At 58.3% G+C, this 18494-nt stretch overlaps 1 protein-coding gene across 2 annotated transcripts; it reads left to right on the forward strand.

Moving 5' to 3' along the window:
• The first annotated feature begins 835 nt into the window (after positions 1-835).
• Positions 836-18325, forward strand: MTA2 (metastasis associated 1 family member 2). Of its 2 annotated transcripts, XM_039546742.1 has the most exons (18): positions 836-1011; positions 3120-3187; positions 3742-3835; positions 5859-5976; positions 6276-6339; positions 6593-6710; positions 6903-7005; positions 7123-7222; positions 7542-7730; positions 8012-8086; positions 8197-8255; positions 8548-8645; positions 8833-8972; positions 9611-9839; positions 9915-10004; positions 16591-16709; positions 17005-17153; positions 17656-18325. In XM_039546742.1, the coding sequence occupies exons 1-18, from the start codon at positions 984-986 to the stop codon at positions 17825-17827; spliced, it is 2013 nt and encodes a 670-aa protein (XP_039402676.1). In that variant the 5' UTR covers positions 836-983; the 3' UTR covers positions 17828-18325. The 2 variants fall into 2 exon arrangements, with proteins under 2 accessions (XP_039402676.1, XP_039402677.1); XM_039546743.1 differs by lacking the exon at positions 17005-17153.
• The last annotated feature ends 169 nt before the right edge of the window (positions 18326-18494 follow it).

Here is an 18494-nt window from a genome sequence, read left to right on the forward strand (position 1 = left end):
CGGAGGGTCCACTGGTCGCGCGGCTCAGCTGGACCTCCCGCAGCTGCGGACGGTTCGCTGATCCGGCGGCTCCGGTTGAGCTGCCGCAGTCATGCCTGCGGGAGGTTCAGCCGAGCCGCGGGACCAGCGAACCGTCCGCAGTCATGCCTGCGGCAGGTCCGGTCGTCCCGGGGCTCCGGTGGACCTCCCGCAGGCATGACTGCGGCAGGTCCACCGACCCAGCCTGCCGCCCCCCTGGGAAAGGGCCGCCCCAGGCGGGTGCTTGCCGCGCTGGGCTCTAGAGCCGCCCCTGGCTGCATCTCACCTTTTGGATGCCGGATCCCCTTGCAATCAGTGAATTCATGGGCATGAGGAGTACATTAGTGGCTATTTTGGGCTGCACAGCTGTAAAATTGCATATGTACATATATGCAAAGAACCCTGGTGCAGTTGAGGCTGCTGGGAATTGCCCCTTGTTCCAGGGGCAGCCTCGCTGCAGAGCCCCTCGGAGAGGAATGGGTTAAAAACCCAGCGTTGCGGTCTCCCTCCGGAAAGGCCCGAGCGGGGCAGTCTCCGTCCGGAAATAGCCGAATGCTGCAGTCTCCGTATTTACCCGAAGATCGCTGGCAAGGCCCGAAGTTCTGCCCGGCGCCGGCCATCCGGACTGGAGTCGCTGGCCGGAAGGACCCGATCGCCGGGAGCTGTCGTCGGCGATGCCCGAAGCTGTCCCAGGTGGTTCCGGAAATACCCGAACATTTCCGGAGAGATCCGATTTGGGCCAGAGCCGCCTCGGCTATTTCCGAGCCTCCCCGATCCTTTCCCGGAGACCCCCGAAGCGCGGCCGGAACCGCCCGAAGGCGCCTGGCCCTGGCCTTGCGTGAGGAGGAGGAGGCGGTGGCGCGGCGGAGCGGGAGGAGATGAAGAGCGGCCGGGAGCGGGGCTAGCGAGGGCCCGAGCGGAGCCGGACGGAACCCCCCCCCCTTCCCCCATCGCGCGGCGGGGCCATGGCGGCCAATATGTACCGGGTGGGGGGTGAGTCTGGGGCCGGGGCTGCCCCCGGCTGGGACTGAACTGGCCAGAGCGGGGTTGGCCCGGGGGGAGTCGGGGGGCTGGACCGAGCTGGGGGGTGAGTGCGGGGCCGGGGGGACCCGTGGGGGGCTGGGCGGTGGGTGCGGGGAGCCGCGGGCTGGGGGAGCGAGCGGGGCAGGCGGTGCTGGGGCGCCCCCAGGAGAGTGGCCGGGCCGGAGGTGTCAGTGTGGGGGGAAGTGGGGCCGGACGGGGCGGGGGGGGGAGGGGAGAGGCTTCCCCCTTAGTTCCCTAGAGGAAGTGGCTGTTCTCCCCCCAACATGCTGCGCCCTTGTGTCGGGGTAGGGGAGGGGGCGGAGGGGGCTGACCCACAGGGAGCAGGCTGGGGGTGGGGAGCAGCGGGTTTGTTACGTGGGGGCTGTTACAGAGTGGGGGCGCTGTGGGATAGGGAGGCGCTTTCATCAGGTATGGGGTGTTCACAGGCTCTGGAGGGCATGGGGCGGTTGGGAGGATCAGGTTGTGGGGCGGGGAGGTGGACAATGTGGGTTAGAGATGATGGGCTAGTTATGTGGGGGCAGGAGTCTGGTGTAGTGAGCTGGTGGCATGGTGTGAAGAAGTTCAAGGACTGGGGGGAAATAGGGCACTTGTGTTCTGGCTGGTGGGTTGGGCTGGTTATTTGGGGATGAGGTAGGTTGTGGTGGGAGCTGGCAGGTTATGGGGTGGAGGGAATCCTTTGGGGGGCAGCGAGTTTGGTTACATGGGGTAAGGGAATTTACCACGTGTGGGGCCCATATGGGGTCCAGGGTGGTGGGCTGGTTGTATGGAGTACAGGACTTGGTGAGCTGTGGGTATGGCTGGCTGGGGAGCAGTTGGGAAATGGGGGTCAGTGAGGTGTTTGTGTGGTCAGTAGTTTGCTTGTGGGGTGTCTGTGGGGCAGTTGACCCAAGTGGGGTGTGAGGTGCTTTGGGGGGGGGAGTCAGCGGGAATCTGGTTGTAGGGAGGCCAGGGGGCAGGGTGTGTTTGGGGGAGTGGGTTGTGTGTGGGGGGGAGTTGGAGGGCTGGGAGAGGTGTATGTACTTTTGGGGCAGTTGGGGGTGGATTATGGGCTGTGGGAGGAGGAGGCCTGGTTGGGGGATGTTGTGGAGGATAAGTTATGTGGGGTAGCTTGGGGGTCTTGTTATGGAAATGGTGTGTGGAACAGTTGGTTGGGAGGTGGGGACAGTTGTGGGACATCTCATTTTGGAGGGAAGGGTCTCTCCTTCCTGGTCGCTCTATTTTATAACGTCCTGCCCTTGTGCTGACTGTGTGTGTGTGTCTGATCTTACACTGAGATCCTTTTGCAGTTGTGCTGTTTTGGGAAGGGTATGTGGGGGGGTCGTCTCCTCCTATCCTGGCAGGGCTGTGCCCACACCAGTACCTGGCTGTTCCGCTGCCTGGGCACTGTGCCTCAGCTACCTTCTGAGCCTGGTAAATGCTGCCCATGCCTAGCTTTTGCTGCTCTATGCTGGAACCTATCACCAGGCACTGGCAATGCTGCCCTTGGACTGGGCCCTGTCCGTGCAGATGTTTGGCAGGTGGTGCCAGCAGGGGGGCGCTACCTGGTGCCTGGCTGTGACTGGGAGTGGCAGTGTGGGAGGTCTGGGTGCTAAGGGGGGTGGGATAGGAAGTTGGCCCCTGCCCTGGGGTGCTGCAGCCTGGGCAATGTTGCCTATGTATGCAAGTGGGTGCTGATGGGAGAAATGTATTGGTGCCTGCTCCTGTGCTGACTGGTGAGATGGAGACTGGGAGAGGGACCCCCCCCCCCTTTGGGGGCTGCCTGGCTACTGCTGTTCAGGGCCTGGCCTAGGGTTGGGACAGGAAACCCCATGGATACACAGGGTGTTTGGCAGGCGAGTATGAAACAGTTGGGGCAGTCTAGGTGAGGCAGCTCCACGGAGGAGATGAATGCCCCATTGGGAGCAGGTGGCACTGGGGTGGAGACTGAAGGTGGTGGTGTGCCCCCGTGGGGACAGGTGGCTCGTGTGATGGCTCTGAGGGTTCAGCCTGTGCTTCCTGGGTGCCTGCCTGTTCTCCTGATTTCCCTCTGACATCTTCAGTCTCAATTGTCTCTGCAGATTACGTCTATTTTGAGAATTCCTCCAGTAACCCCTACCTCGTCCGGCGCATTGAGGAGCTCAACAAGGTGAGGGGCCATGGGACCACACCCAGGGGACCCCCCCCTCCACCACATGTCCTGCATGCACCCCTTAGGGCCACAGGACCACAGCTGGTACCTGTATGCTCACCCCCAGCAGCCGTGCACCAGAGACCCACCTCCCTCGGGCTTTGGGACCAGAGCTAGACATCCACACCCCCTCTCTCACCAGAGACCCACACCCCTCCCCCGCCCTGCACCCCCTACTGGGCTTGGGAGCAACAGACAGATGTACCCTGTCCATACATCTGCAGCCAGACCCCCACAGACGCACACCTTTGGGGATTTGTAGCCAGACCCCCTCTACAGGAGGTACCCATTGGCCAGATTGAAAGGTTGCTCCTGGGGGCACTGCAGCTGCTCTGAACCTGCCATGTGTAAGTATGGGAGGGAGCTGGGATCCCCTGGCGGTTGCCTCAGTGCCCCAGCTGGGAGGCTGCACCAAGTGCTGTGTCCAGGATATGGGGGTGGTGAGGAGCAACTCCCAGGGGAACAGCAGTGCCAGCCCCTCCTCTCAGGCAGTGTCCTGCTCTCATCCCCAGACAGCCAATGGCAATGTGGAGGCAAAGGTGGTGTGTCTCTTCCGGCGCCGGGACATCTCCAGCAGCCTCAACAGCCTGGCTGACAGCAACGCTCGTGAGTGCTGGGGCCCATCCCCATGGCTCTACTGGCAGGCCTGGGGCCTCTATGGGTCTGTCTTGGGGTGTGTGTGGAGTGGGGTAGAGGTCTTGGGGGGCTATTAGGCTATCTCAGGCTAGCAGGGGGTGGGTCTATCTTTGGGGATGAAGTAATAGGGGCATGCACAGGGTTGGGGGACAGTCCTAGTAGTTGGGGAGCAGTGGCTCTCTCAGGTGTGGAGTCTTGGGCACTGGGATGTGTGTGGGATGCTGTTGGGGGGCAGTGGGGCATGTGTGGGGTGGGGCTGGTTTGGGGAAGATTATGGCCCTGTGCCTGTGATGCAGGGCAGACATGCTAGCAGAGTTGCTGTCAACTGGAGCTAGTGGGTGAAAGGCCATCCTGCCCGCCCCTCCCTGGGCAGCTCCCTGCTTGCCTGGCTAGGAGAGCTGCCAGCTCCTTCCCCAGCCCCGTCTCCTCCTCCTTCCCTTTCCTCTAGGCTGCAGGCACTGGGTAAGAGTGGCACTAATCCTTGTCATTTGTGGTATGGGGCAGGGGGTGTCTCTGGGGTGATGAGCCCCTCAGCACACAGTACAGTCAGGGTCCCACATCCTCCTCCTCCCTGTCTCACACCTATTCACCCTGCACTGGGCAGTGCCCAAGGATCTGTGAAGGGTCTTGCAGGTGCCAAGACTTTGACCTTTCGCCCCAAGATCACTGGTGTCAAACACACAATCAGCAAATGCAACTGATAAGACCCGAGCCGTGTGGGTGGGGGGGTGGGCGGGCGGGGTGGGGGGGATGTTAGTTCATTTCCCAGTCCAGAGCTGGGGTAGCAGGGGCTGCAGATTGGGAGTGAGGGGCACCAGCAGAGCTGTAGGCGGGGGGGGTTGGGGGGGAGCTGGCACAGCAGGGGGCTGTGGGTCAGGAGTGAGGGGTGCTGGGGGCGGAGCTTGCCCAGCTTTCCCTAGCCCCTCACGTATGAGGCTGGTGCAGCATGGAGGCCATGGGCAGTGCAGGGTTAACAGGCTGTGGGAGCTCTTCCGGTTGGGGCCTGTGCTAGCTGCTTGCCTGGGCTTGGGGTTTCTGGGCCTGTTCGGTGGGGGCCACCCTTGACTCTGCCCAAGTGGAGTGGGCGAGGAGTGGGACTGGGTCCCAGGGGGCTGTCCCCACCTCCCTGCCGCCACCCCGCAGGGCTTCCTGAACACGTGAACGGGGTGGAATCAGTGCCATCCCCCACTGGGCTGCTGCCAAGTGCTGGAGACAGTGGGGCTTGGAGAACAATGAGCTTCTTGGCGGTGGTGCAGCTTGGCCACTTCCTGCTGGCGGTGGGTGGGTTGGGCCTCTGAGGATGGGGGAGCATGCTCTGCTAGGGGGAGAGTTCTGAGGGGGGTGCATTCTGCTCTTGGGCAGCGGGGGTGGGTTAACCCGGGGCGGTGCTGTACTCCGGGCGTTATTGGGGAGGGGGAACACTCTGCTTTTCAGCATGGGGAGGGTTAACCCCAGGCAGGTGCTCTGCTCCAGGGGGAGTTACGGGTGCCCCCGGCCAGGGAGGGGACGGTTAATCCTGGGGCTTGCCCTGTTCTGGGCAGGGCAGTGTGCTGTGAACCTGTGGTGGGGGTAGGACGGGGAGAGTTCAGCTTGGGGGCTGAATGGGGGGTAGGATAGTACTCTCTGCTCCTGGGGGATAGTGGGTGATGGGAGCAGCAGAGCTTTGCTCCTGGGACTGGGTGGGGGGTGTGCACTTGGGGGCAGTGAGTGATTAGGGATGGACAGTAGCAGCCTTGGGGCTGGGATGTGGGAGGTTGGGGTCTGATTTTCCTGTAGGGGTTGGTGTATCTGTGGGGCTGTCTGTCAGGGAGAAGTGGGGGTGGGGGGGGTGTCTCCATGGTGCTCTCTGTTAGGGAGGTCTCTGTGGGGCTGTCTGTTGAGGGGAGATGGTGGTGTTGTGGGCTGTGCGGGGGAGGTGGGGAGGCTGGGGGCTCTGTGTCGGGGGGGGGAGGTGGGGAGGCTGGGAGCCCCTGACCCTTGTGTCCTGCTGCAGGGGAGTTTGAGGAGGAGTCGAAGCAGCCGGGGGTGTCGGAGCAGCAGCGGCACCAGCTGAAGCATCGTGAGCTCTTCCTGTCGCGCCAGTTTGAGTCGCTGCCAGCCACCCACATACGGTGCGTGGGGGAGCTCTGCTGGGCATGGGGACTAGGGCTCTTTTGAGGGAGGGGCCTTCCTCAGCCTGGGGGGCCTCGTGCCTCCCTGTTGCCATCCCCGACTCTGTGTCCTCTGGGGGGATCCAGCACCAGGGCTGTTGCACAGGGAGGGGTGTGAGCCTGGGGCAGCAGCTCTGCAGGGCTGACTCTGCTGCTGCTGGTGGTGGGTCTGGCGGGATGGGGATCCCTCAGGGCCCTGATCTGGAGCAGGGGGAGCCATGGGGCCAGCTTGTGATGTGACCTGTGCTTGGTTCCTGCAGGGGGAAATGCAGCGTCACGCTGCTCAACGAGACTGATATCCTCAGCCAGTACCTGGAGAAGGAGGTGAGGAGCTGGGCCCATGGAGGGGCTGGGCCTGCAGGGGTTGAGGGGCTGGGCTCAGCCCCCTGGAACTGGTCAGGGGGTGGGGACAGGGAAGAAGGAGGACTTGCCCCTTGCCTGGCTGCAGGTGAGAAGGGTTGAAAGCAGGGCAGAGCTCTCTCTTGGGAGGATGGGAAGAGCTGTTTCTGGGTGGGGCAGGGTTGTGGGAGACCAGTCTGCTGGGGTGCCCTGCCTCATCCCTCTGCCCCTACCCCAGGACTGCTTCTTCTACTCGCTGGTCTTTGACCCTGTCCAGAAGACGCTTCTGGCTGACCAAGGGGAGATCCGGGTCGGCTGCAAGTACCAAGCTGAGATCCCCGACCGGCTGGCTGAAGGTGATGGGGGAGGGTGTCTCCTGGACCTATCTGTGCCCCTGGGGGAGGTCAGCCTCGCTGTTTGGGGGAACCATGTCCCAGGGGGAGGACCCCAATGCCCTAGGGGAGCCATGTGCCTTGCCTGTCTCTCTCAGGGTGGGGGCTGGGGGAAGAGATGCAGTATTGTCTTTCCTGACTGGCCCCTCCCCACAGGTGAGTCGGACAATCGGAACCAGCAGAAGATGGAGATGAAGGTCTGGGACCCTGACAACCCACTCACCGACCGGCAGATCGACCAATTCTTGGTGGTGGCTCGGTGAGACGCCGGCGGGGGACGGGGGCATGGTGCTCAGTGGACTGGGGGGGAGGGGGGCTTGATTCACGTGAGGCCCCCTTGGGCTCTGGGTTGTCGCTAACCTGTGTCCCTCCCCAGGGCTGTCGGGACCTTTGCTCGAGCTCTGGACTGCAGCAGCTCCATCCGGCAGCCCAGTCTGCACATGAGCGCAGCTGCCGCCTCCCGGGACATCACACTGGTGAGAAGGAGATCGGGGGGCAGGGAACAGGCTGTGTGTTTTCTGAGTTCTGCAGTCCATTTGTGTGGTGTCCTTATCCCCACTGGCTCCTGAAGGGCCCCTACGGCTCAAGGTGACTCACTGGATGTTACAGGGGCCTCAGAAGCTGCCTCAACCCTCCTGACTCAAGGCTGGGGGGCTTGGGTTGCCCCCTGCCCAGAGGTTGAGAGACATAACCCCTGGGGAACATTGCACTCCTCTCACGGAGTGCTGGCTCGGGGCCTCGTATGTCCCCCGGCAGCCAGGAGCGACAGCCTGCTGACCACCCCTTTCCCTGCAGTTCCACGCCATGGACACGCTGCAGCGGAATGGCTATGACCTGGCCAAGGCCATGTCGACGCTGGTGCCCCAGGGGGGCCCAGTGCTGTGCCGCGACGAGATGGAGGAGTGGTCGGCCTCAGAGGCCATGCTCTTTGAGGAGGCGCTGGAGAAGTATGGCAAGGACTTCAATGACATCCGACAGGACTTCGTGAGTGGGGATGAGGGGGATGGATCCAGCTGGGACCAGCTCTAAGTCCTTCCTCTGCGGGGGTGGTAAGAACCTCCCAGGCGCCCACACTGGACTGCTCCATCTTGGGGGGGACATGGACCCAGGAGTGGGGCTGGGAGCCCTGGAGACTGATCCTGCACTGGCTCAGGTCGGCAGGGGGTGCTGAGGCACTGCTGTCTCCCTCCCACCCCATGCCTCCTGGGGCGCTGGGTGTGTGGGGCTCTCCTGGTGCTGTCTGACTGCCTCTCTGGCCCTTGCAGCTGCCCTGGAAGTCCCTGGCCAGCATTGTGCAGTTCTACTACATGTGGAAAACCACCGACCGCTACATCCAGCAGGTGAGCTGGGCCCGGGAGGTAAGGGGCTCTGGGACTGGGCCTTCCTCCTGCCGGGGGTGAGTGAGGGGGCTGCATCTCCTCCCCTGCTTAGGCTGTGTCTCTGTTTGCAGAAAAGGTTGAAGGCCGCTGAAGCTGATAGCAAACTGAAGCAGGTCTACATCCCTACCTAGTGAGTATTGTGGAGGGGGATGGGTGTGTGTGTGTGTGGCCCTCACCCCCGCCTCGTGTGAGCATGGGGGAGGGGGGAGTCACCTCCCCCACAGTGTGAGCATGTGGAGGAGCTAGGACAGGACGACAAGAGGCTAGGCCTGAGGGAGGGACTATGTCTCCTTCTAATGGAGGGCTGGGGTAAGAGGTGCCTGTCCCATGCACTGTGGGGAGCAGGCCACCTGCCTTCCTCCTAGGTGGCGGGTGGGCTGGAGCTGGAGTTGGGTGTGACCTTGTCTCTTCTCCCCTGGCAGCACTAAACCTAATCCCAATCAGATCATCTCAGTGGGCTCCAAGCCTGGCATGAACGGGGCTGGCTTCCAGAAGGGGCTGACCTGTGAGAGCTGCCACAGTGAGTACTGACATGGGGCTCCAAGGAGTGGGGTTGTCTGTGCCCAGTCCTGGGGGTGGAGGGCCCTGACTGCTGCCATGGATCCTGTCCCAGGGGAGGTGGGGCGGGTCCCTGGGCCTCCCTGTCAGTGGGTTGCTTGGTTGTGGAGTCCCCTCCCCCTAATGATGCAGTCTCTCCTTGCCCTCAGCCACCCAGTCAGCACAGTGGTATGCCTGGGGCCCGCCCAACATGCAGTGCCGCCTCTGTGCCTCTTGCTGGATCTACTGGAAGAAATATGGGGGGCTGAAGACCCCGACACAGCTGGAGGGAGCTGCCCGCAGTGCCACGGTAATGCCTGCTGAGGGGCATGGCACCACAGTAACACCTCCCGGAAGATGGGCATGCAGGGCACTGAGAGTGATGTGGCAATCCCCGCCCAGGGGCATAGGCATGCAGGGAGCTGCATGCAGTGCCTCGGTAATGCCTGCTGGAGTGGATGGGCATGGGTGCGGCCCTCCATGGTTAATGCCTGCGTTGGGGGCTGGGGCGGGGGGGCCGGGGTATTAGGCTGCACTAGGCAGGGCCGGCTCCAGACCCCAGCGCGCCAAGCGCGTGCTTGGGGCGGCATGCCGCGGGGGGCGCTCTGCCTGTCGCCGGGAGGGCGGCAGGCGGCTCCGGTGGACCTCCCGCAGGCACATCTGCAGGAGGTCCACCGGAGCCGCGGGACCGGCGACCACCAGAGCGCCCCCCGTGGCGTGCCGCCCTGCTTGGGGTGGCGAAACTGCTAGAGCCGCCCCTGGCACTAGGGAGGCCCTCATTCCTCGTGGTCCTATGGGGTGTACATACCCCACAGGGTGAGATCTGGGGACTGCCAGCACTTGAGCCTTGGGCTCCTCTGTCCAACCTGTGCTGGGCTGTGTCCCTGCCCCCAGGCTCTCCCAGTGCCCCATGCTGGGCCCTGACCCACCTCCCGTTCTGTGTTGCAGGAGCCGCACTCCAGGGGCCACATGTCAAGGCCGGAAGCCCAGAGCCTTTCTCCCTATACGACCAGTGCCAACCGGGCCAAGCTGCTGGCCAAGAACCGCCAGACCTTCCTGCTGCAGACCACCAAGCTGACCCGCATTGCCCGCCGCATGTGCCGCGACATCCTGCAGCCACGCCGTGCTGCCCGGCGCCCCTATGCCCCTATCAACGCCAATGCCATCAAGGCTGAGTGTACGTGTGCTGGGCTGGGAGGGAGGACACCATGGGCTCCCCTATCTCATACCCACTCTCTGCTTCCCTCCGTAGGCTCGATCCGGCTACCCAAGGCAGCCAAGACCCCCCTGAAGATTCACCCCCTGGTGCGACTGCCGCTGGCCACCATCGTCAAGGAGCTGGGTAAGGGCCAGGGACACAGAGCTCTAGGCACAGCAGGGAGAGCCCAGCTGGGAAGGACTGAGGCCTGCAGCCCCACACCTGCCTGGCTTCCCATGCCCCACGCCAGCCCTTACCCCATCCCAAGGGGGAAACTCCTCAGCCCCTACATTGACCGGACAGCACTGCTCTCCACTTGAACAGGGCTGTTGCTCCATGGTCTTTGAGTGCTTGCCTGTGGATCCCACTCTAGGTGCATTTGCATGAGGTTGGATGCCCTTGCATGCCCCCAGCTGTAGGCATAAAGGGCAGAGTGGATGCAACCGTCCCTCAGTTCCTCTTGCTGCCCCTGGCAGCGAGATGAAGCCAGGCTGTGGCTGCCTGCTGCCCTCAGCATGTTTCCTAGTGGTAGGTAGGTCGCGTTAATCCCTTAAATGCTTTTTCCCCTTAGTTTTCTCAACGATCCCCTCCCCGTTTCTCCCAAGTTCCTTATTTTTCTTTGGTGCTTTATGGATTGAAGGCCCTCAGGCTTCCCATCCTCTGCTTGTTCTCCTTTCCCATGGACGTGGCCCTTAACTGTCTGCCTAGGCAAGACATGTATCCGATTGGTGCACTCTCTGCTAGTCCTTCTTGTCAACAAGACAATCAGGGACACTCGGCTGAAATGCTGCTTCTGGAGCAGTCGGGGAGCACTTTGAACCCAGAAGAATGGATATCTGGCTCCACACAAGACCTTCCACTTCAAGTCCCTGGCAGTCAGTGCTGCTGGCAGCTGGGATGCAGCTCCTGAGACCGGTACCATTGGGGGAATCTGAAATGGTACCAATAGGCCAGCCACAGCTGCCAAAAGTCAGCTTGGCATCACTGGCTGCTCCAGTGCTGAAGACTGGTACCACATCCTCCCCACTGAGGCAGACTTGCCGAGAACACCAGACCACACATAGCTTTAGGCACCAATCTACCTTCCAGGAACGAGGAGGTGCTGAGAGGCCTAAGAAAAGTCATTGGTCTTCGGTCCCCTCCCTCTCAGAATCCAGGGGCAAGTGACAAGGAATCGAGTGATCCAGCACCTGTGAGTATTAAAATGACAAATTTGTTGGCATTGGAGCTGTCAGCACCAGTGATAGACTCGAACAGTTTCTGGTTTGGGGAGTTGCTACTTCTCTGGTCCCAAGGATGCTACACACGGAACAATCTTCAACAGCTGTGCTGACACACCGGCCAAGAGGTCACACTGCTGTCGCAGGAAATCTCCTCTCCCTCTCCAGACACCACCTCTTCCCGCCCGTATACCGGGCTCTGGGAAGGGCTCCTCTCCAGGGAGCACCACTTGTTTCAGAGCGCTGTTCTGTCCTCTGACACCCACATCCATGGCAGTGGTCTGACCTGCCCCACTCTTACAGCTCTTCACTGTGGCCGTACTGGGCTCCACTCTGAAATCCTCCAGAAGTAGCTCTCCCTCTAGCACACTGGCAAGCAAAGAATGTTCCGCTCTCCTGCAGCTTTGACTACAAGGGCCCCTTAAGAGACGACCCAGATACCTTGGCCGTGAGACGCTTGGAGGGTTAGAGATGAGGAAGAACATCCTGCAGAGGAGGGAGAGACTGGTCCTGAAACTGAGGAGCAGTGTCCCCAACCTCTCCAATAGATCCCTCCTTGTCTCACCTGAGAAAGCAGCCTCCTCTGCCTGGATGGCTACAGAGTATTTCAGGAGCAGACTACTCAGACTCTGATGCCCTAGAAACTGAGACCTCAGTGATCCAAGACCCCTCATTCCTCAGACTGCTTGACATCTCTGCTCTGGACAGGACGGTGATGCCAGTTGGGAAGGGCACAGTGGAGCCAGTCACAGATCTCTGGAAACCCCTGGGTACCTTCACCCCAACTTCAAAGCAAGCAGAGGAAAAAGGAGATCAAGTTCTGCAGAAGGGAGCTGAGAAGTTCTACACCCACCTGGTCTCTGGATTCCTGGTGGTCTTGGAATGAGACAGACAGACAGGCTGGTCCACTGATCTCTACACTGAAAGACAAAACCCCGAATAGAAAGCTCAACCTCTCTGGGGTAGAAAATCTTATTTCTCTGCCTCGTCCCAGGTACAGATAGCAAATTACCAAGCACTATTCTGAGTCAGACTCTAACTTGGGAGAAAGTAGCTCCCTTTATCAGTAGACTTTGTTAAGAGGATAGACAATATCTAAAGGCAATAACTTCTGTCACTGGTGCAAACATCTCTCCAAGCAGCCATAGATGCTTAGGATATGTGGCTAGATCCATGGCCATAGGAGTCACCACATGGCTACAGGCACCAGGTGTCCCAAAGGAGTTGCAGAATACCATTTCAGACTGGCTGTTCAAGAGATATTTAGCCCCTGTACTATGATGCTCTACATTCCCTGAAGGATTCCAGAGACCTGCTGCGATCATTGGGCATTCGTACTCCGGCCTACAGAAGGAAGCCGGAACAGCCATCTGCTCGCAGCAGCAACCTAGGTTTTCTCATCCACCACTAGCCATCCCAACTTCATTGTCTAGGGAGCAGGTTTGACACACAGGTCAAGAGTCACAATCCAGAGCTCCTCTCCCCAACCTTATCTTGGGATGCCACCTTTATTCACTCTGATGTGGAGTGGAGTAATTACTGACCAATGGGTACTATAAATCATCTCCCAGGGTACTCCCGTTCCAGTCTCTGCCCCCTTTCCTGTCCCTCTCCAGGGGCCCTTCTCATGAAAACCAATTGCAAGTGGCCTCCCTGCCTTGCCTAGGAGCAGGGAAGAGGTTTCTACTCCTGATAGTTCTTTATTCCAAGAAAAAAGGGGGACCACATCCCATCCTCAACTTGAGAAGGCCAAGCAGGCACATATGCACCTTCCTGGATGGCAACGCTCGCATCCCTCATCCCTTTGTTACAGGCTCAAGGCTGGTTTGTGGTTCCAGACTTACAGGATGTGCCCTTCCTGTGGGCTAGAACAATTGTGCTATGGAAGTGCCTCTGACTGTAGGGGCAACCATTATCACTGCAAGGTGCTGACCTTTGGTATCTCTAGAGGACCAAGAGTCTTCTCAAAGTACCTGGTGAGACATCTGAAGAGACAGAGCATGGATGTCTAGGCAGCCCCATCAGGAAGTCTCCCTAGATTCTGTGCTTGGAGTATTCAAGAAATTCAGCCTTATCATAGGACTGGAAGGGAATTTATTAAGTCATCTAGTCCAGTCCCCTGCACTCAAGGCAGGACTAGGTAATAACTAGACCATCCTTAACAGGTGTGTGTCTAACTTGCTCTTAAAAACCTCCAATGATGGAGATTCTACAACCTCCCTAGGCAATTTGTTCCAGTGCTTAACCACCCTGACAGTTAGGAAGTTTTTCCTAATGTCCAACCTAAACCTCCCTGGCTGCAATTTAAGCCCATTGCCTCTTGTCCTATCCTCCGAGCTTAACGAGAACAATTTACCTCCCTCCTCCTTGCATCAACCCTTTGTGTACTAGAAAACTGTTATCATGTCCCACCTCAGTCTTCTCTTCTCCAGACTAAACAAACCTAATTTTTTCAATCTTTGCTCATAGGTCATGTTTTCTAGACCTTTAATCATTTTTGTTGCTCTTCTCTGGATTTTCTCCAGTTTATCCACATTTCCTGAAATGTGGTGCCAAGAACTGGACACAATATTCCAGCTGAGGCCTTATCAGCATGGAGTAGAGAGGAAGAGTTACTTCTCGTGTCTTGCTTACAACATTCCTGCTAATACATCCCAGAAGGATGTTTGCCCTTGTTTTGCAATATTACATTGTTGACTCATATTTAGCTTATGATCCACTATGACCCCCCCACCCCCGATCCCTTTCCGCAATACTCCTTCCTAGGCAGTCATTTCCCATTTTGTATGTATGCAACTGATTGTTCTTTCTATGTGGAGTACTTTGCATTTGTCCTTACTGAATTTCATCCTACTTACTTCAAACCTGCTGCCAGATCATTTTGAATTTCAATCCTATCTTCCAAAGCACTTTTAACCCCTCCCAGCTTGGTATCGTCTGCAAACTTTATAAGTGTACTCTCTATGCCATTATCTAAATCATTGATGAAGATATTGAACAGAACCGGAGCCAGAACTGTTCCCTGCGGGACCCCACTTGTTATGCCCTTCCAGCCTGACTGTGAACCACTGATAACTCTTAACTGGTTCGAAAATCGCTCCCAGAGATGCACCCACCTTATAGTAGCTCCATTTAGGTTGTGTTTCTCTAGTTTGTTTATGAGAAGGCCACGCACAACAGTATCAAAAGCCTTACTAAAGTCAAGATATACCACATATTATTTGCTTCATTATCTTTCTGGCTACTGAAGTTATGCTGACTGGTCTGTAATTCCCCAGGTTGTCCTTAATTCCCCTTTTTATAGATTGGTACTACATTTGCCCTCTTCCAGACTTTTGGAATTTCTCCTGTCTTGATGATGATAAATTCCAGCAAATCATCCCACCCCAGATGGTTCATAGTAGCTCTGACTGACTCCCAGTTCATCAGTGGTGTACCTTCCCAATGAGAGATTTCCCCAGACAACCATTGGCCATTGCAGGGGCCTCAAGCAGTAGTGCACTTTGCTCCTTCCTAGTCTCTGCCTGTGGCACATACTAGTTAGTCCCGTGAGGGCTGTAATACTTAGTCTGCTCCTGGTTATTGAGCCGAATAGCCTGAGTTAACTGGGTGGGGCCTGTGCTATACAGGAGGTCAGACTAGATGGTCCTCCTGGCATAAACTCTGTGACCTCCCACATATTAAATCAATCAGCCATGGTGAAAACCTGTCCTCGACTCTTAGGCTGCTCTGACATGATGCTGCTAGCTAGGCTTTGCCTCCCCCAGCACAGGGCTGGCTCAGGTCGGTGTATTCCCTTACAAGACAGACGTGCACGTCATCGTCCCAATTCGTATCATGTCATCATTAAACTGGTCGACAGACGCTCTGCATCTCCATCCTTCCACCAGCAAAGACCTCAACCCCAGATTCTTCTGGGACAGGCTGGGGTGCTCAGATGGACCAGCTTCAGATAGGGGAACCATCGTCTCTGGGAGAGATGAGACTGCCTACAAACATCTCTAGTTGCTGGATCTCATTCAAATATCACCTCTGCCTTCAATAGCACTACCAGATTGTCCTGATACAGTATCTCAGAATCATGGCAAGATTCTCCATCCAGACGCAAACATCTAACTACCTACTCGTGTTGTCTGATTAAGGGCTGCCAATAGAGCCTGTTCATTGCAAGTCTGAGGACTGATTTTAAGCAGAAAGCTTTCCACAAGGAGAACCAACTTCTCACAATGAGAAGATTCTCAGTCTGGGAGCAACCATGTAGCCATGACTCTCTGGAAAGCCCTAGTGTCAAGAATCTTGACTGTGTGGTCTGCATCTGAATCTCTGTGGACTCTAGATCAGTTTGGTCAAGGTCCACCTTGCAGCAGCTAGAGCATGCCAGCCCAGTCCAGTCATGTGGTGTATTCTCCCCCCTACAGTTAGAAAGCCAAATAAATGTAGCCACCTCTGAGCCCCTCTCTGAATATTCCCTTCAGCACCTTACTCTCAAAGTGGCTCTTCTAGTGGCCATTCTATCAGCCAAGCACATCAGCAAACTCCAAGCCCCCTGGCTTCATTATACCATGTTTCATCCAGATCAGGAGGTGGAAAAACTACCTCCTAAAGGTGTTTTAAGATTCCCGCTGAATCCAGAGTGAATTTCCCTGTTTTCTTTCCTAACTACACTTCCTCTTGTATTTCTTTCCTAAGTACAATTCCTCTTGTGGGGGAAAGAAGTAGCTCCACCCTGGAGAGATCTCTACGGCCCTGCTCTTACCTAGTAGGACCAGTCTCCCTGCCTTTTGGTTTCATTAACTGCCACCGCTAAGGGACAAGAGGTCTCTTCCTAGAGCCCATCTAAATGGCTTCCCCAGTGGATTCCAATGTTATCACATGGCAGGCGTTCCCTCTCCCCAGGTACCACAGCTTTTTCAGCCAGAGGTCAGGCTGCCTCCTCTGCATGTTTCAGGAACCCTCCCGTTGGAGTAACCTGCTGCCCTGTGTCCAGAGCTGTGTCCTAGACTGGGCTTTAAGCCTAGAGGCCAGGTTCAGAAAGGCCATGTTCCAGTCACTGTTCAGGGCCACTGATGGCACCTGGGAGGTGGGACTGCTGGCCAGTCACCTAGGATGAGATCCGTGCAGGCACACACACGAAGGAACAGAGGGATGGGCATGGCCATGCCGCCCTCCATACCCTCAGGTGTGCGGAGAGGGAACCAGGCATGCAGGACACTGCTGGGCAAATGATTCTCATCTCGCACGTGGGGCTCAGACACTTAAAGGGGAATTCCCATGGACACCACCATCCCCAAGCCCCCCAGTTAGTGCAAGTTAAGGAATGCCCAAGGGGAGGTTGAGGTGCAGCCCTGCAGGAATCCTCATGGGGGTACAGTGGGGCATTGTGGTGGGGGAGGGCTGTGTTTGGTTAATATATTGGGGTAGGGGTGTGCATGGAGAATTAGGATGTCGGGGAGGGGCAGAGGGCAATGAACTAGGCTGTGGGATCCTCATGGTGCTGTCTGGTTTTCCAGCTGCGCAGGCCCCTCTGAAACCAAAAACGCCACGTGGCACCAAGACACCCATAAACCGGAACCAAATGAGCCAGAACCGGGGCCTGGCCGGCATCGTGGGCAAGAGGGCGTACGACAGCGTGAGTGCCACACACACACTCTGGTGTGGGGGGCAGCGATGGCATGAGTGACCGGGGGGGTCCCCACCTGTGGGTGGGTGCTTGCTGTCAGAACTTCCTGCCTGTGCTCCAGGACCCTAGAGCCCCTTCCCAAGGGGGGCGCTGCTCAGGCAACCCCATGGGAGTCAGGTTAGTGGGTCCCAACAGAGGGTGGGGCTTAGTTGATGGTTCTGGTCTATGATTGGTGTAGGGGGTGGGGTCCATGCAGAGGCGAGGGTAAGGCCCAGCTGATGGCTCTGGTCTGTGATTGGTGCAGGTGGCAGGGAGCGGGGTCCCGTTTTCGGCCAATGGCCGGCCCATGACCTCAGGGATGCGGTCGAGTGCCCAGCCAGCTGTCAAGCGTCAGAAGCTGAACCCAGCTGATGCCCCCAACCCTGTTGTCTTCGTGGCCACTAAGGACACCAGGTACCTTGGGGGTGAGGGGCAGAGGGGGCCCCAGGTAATGGGGGGAAGGGGAGTCACTAGGTCATGGAGGACAGGTCCCACCAGACAACGGGAGAAATCATGGCAGATGGTGGGACAGGCAGAGGGAACACTTGGTAATGGGAGGGGATTGGTGGGGAGCACCCCAAGGCCAGCTGGGGGAGAATCGAAGCTCTCGGATGGTGGGAAATTGGGGGATTTAGTCTCACCCCCACTCCAACCCACTAGTCTTTGAATGGGGGAGGGCATTCTATCTCTTCTCCCCCCCCCCCCCCAACCTCTGGGAGGAGGGCAGGGGCTGTGGCTCATTCTTGCTGTGACTTGCTGCCCCTCACCGAGCTGAGGGCTCTTGTGTGTTGCGGCAGCAGGAGCTATCTGGCTTGTGCCTGCTTGGACCTCCAGCTGCCTGGGGGGGATATTTGGAGGGGCCCTGACCCCCTGCTTACAGGCTGTCCCACTCTGACCCGCTGTCTGTCTCCTGCAGGGCGCTGCGCAAGGCTCTCACCCACCTGGAGATGCGCCGAGCTGCCCGTAGGCCCAACCTGCCACTCAAGGTGAAGTCAGTGCTGCCCATACGGCCTGTGGTAGCGCCGCTGGTGCCGGGGCCCCCAGCCCACCCTGCCAGCACCAGTGAACCCATCATCCTAGAGGACTGAGCCCGGCCCCTCTTCCCAGAGCCGCACCTCCGCCATCTCCAGAGCCTGTGTGCATGGCAAGCTGGGCTGCAGCGTCTGGTTCCACGTGTCCCCCGGCCCCCTGAGGGACCCGCCCAGGGGGTGAGGAGCAGGGGTGTGGCTTCCACTATTTTTAAATATTTTTTTATTTCCACAAACTCCCCCTCCCTCTTCAGGGCTGGGGGTGTGTGTGTCAGGATTGTGGGGAGCCAGGGGCTCCGTCTGCCCCCTCTCCCCAAATGCAGTTACTACTTGTCTTTCCTTGTTTCCCTGGGTTGGTTCTGCTGTCTCTGCTCATTTCCCACAAGCCACAGCTGTGCCCCCGCGAGCCTATGTCCCCAGCTGGGCCCGGCTCCCCTACCAAGCCCAGCCGGGCCTGGGTTTTGTACATGATCAGAGAGGAGAATCTGTCTGTTTTTTTAACTCAACCTGTAACCAGTTCTTATAGCAACCAGGAAATAAACCAACGCCTTTTCTTCACCTGCCCGCTGCTGGGGGAGGAGGGGGCTCACTTAGTGGGGGAGGGACAGGAGGTGGATGGAGCCCTCAGTTCATGGGGTCCACTCAGGGAAGGGAGGGGGCTCCTCATGCTGGGCTGCTGCCTTTGGCCAGCCTGGTGCTGGTCACATGACTGCATCTCACCCGGGGG

The sequence above is a fragment of the Mauremys reevesii genome, linkage group 7 (genome assembly GCF_016161935.1).
Source record: "Mauremys reevesii isolate NIE-2019 linkage group 7, ASM1616193v1, whole genome shotgun sequence".
Lineage (NCBI taxonomy): Eukaryota > Metazoa > Chordata > Testudines > Geoemydidae > Mauremys > Mauremys reevesii.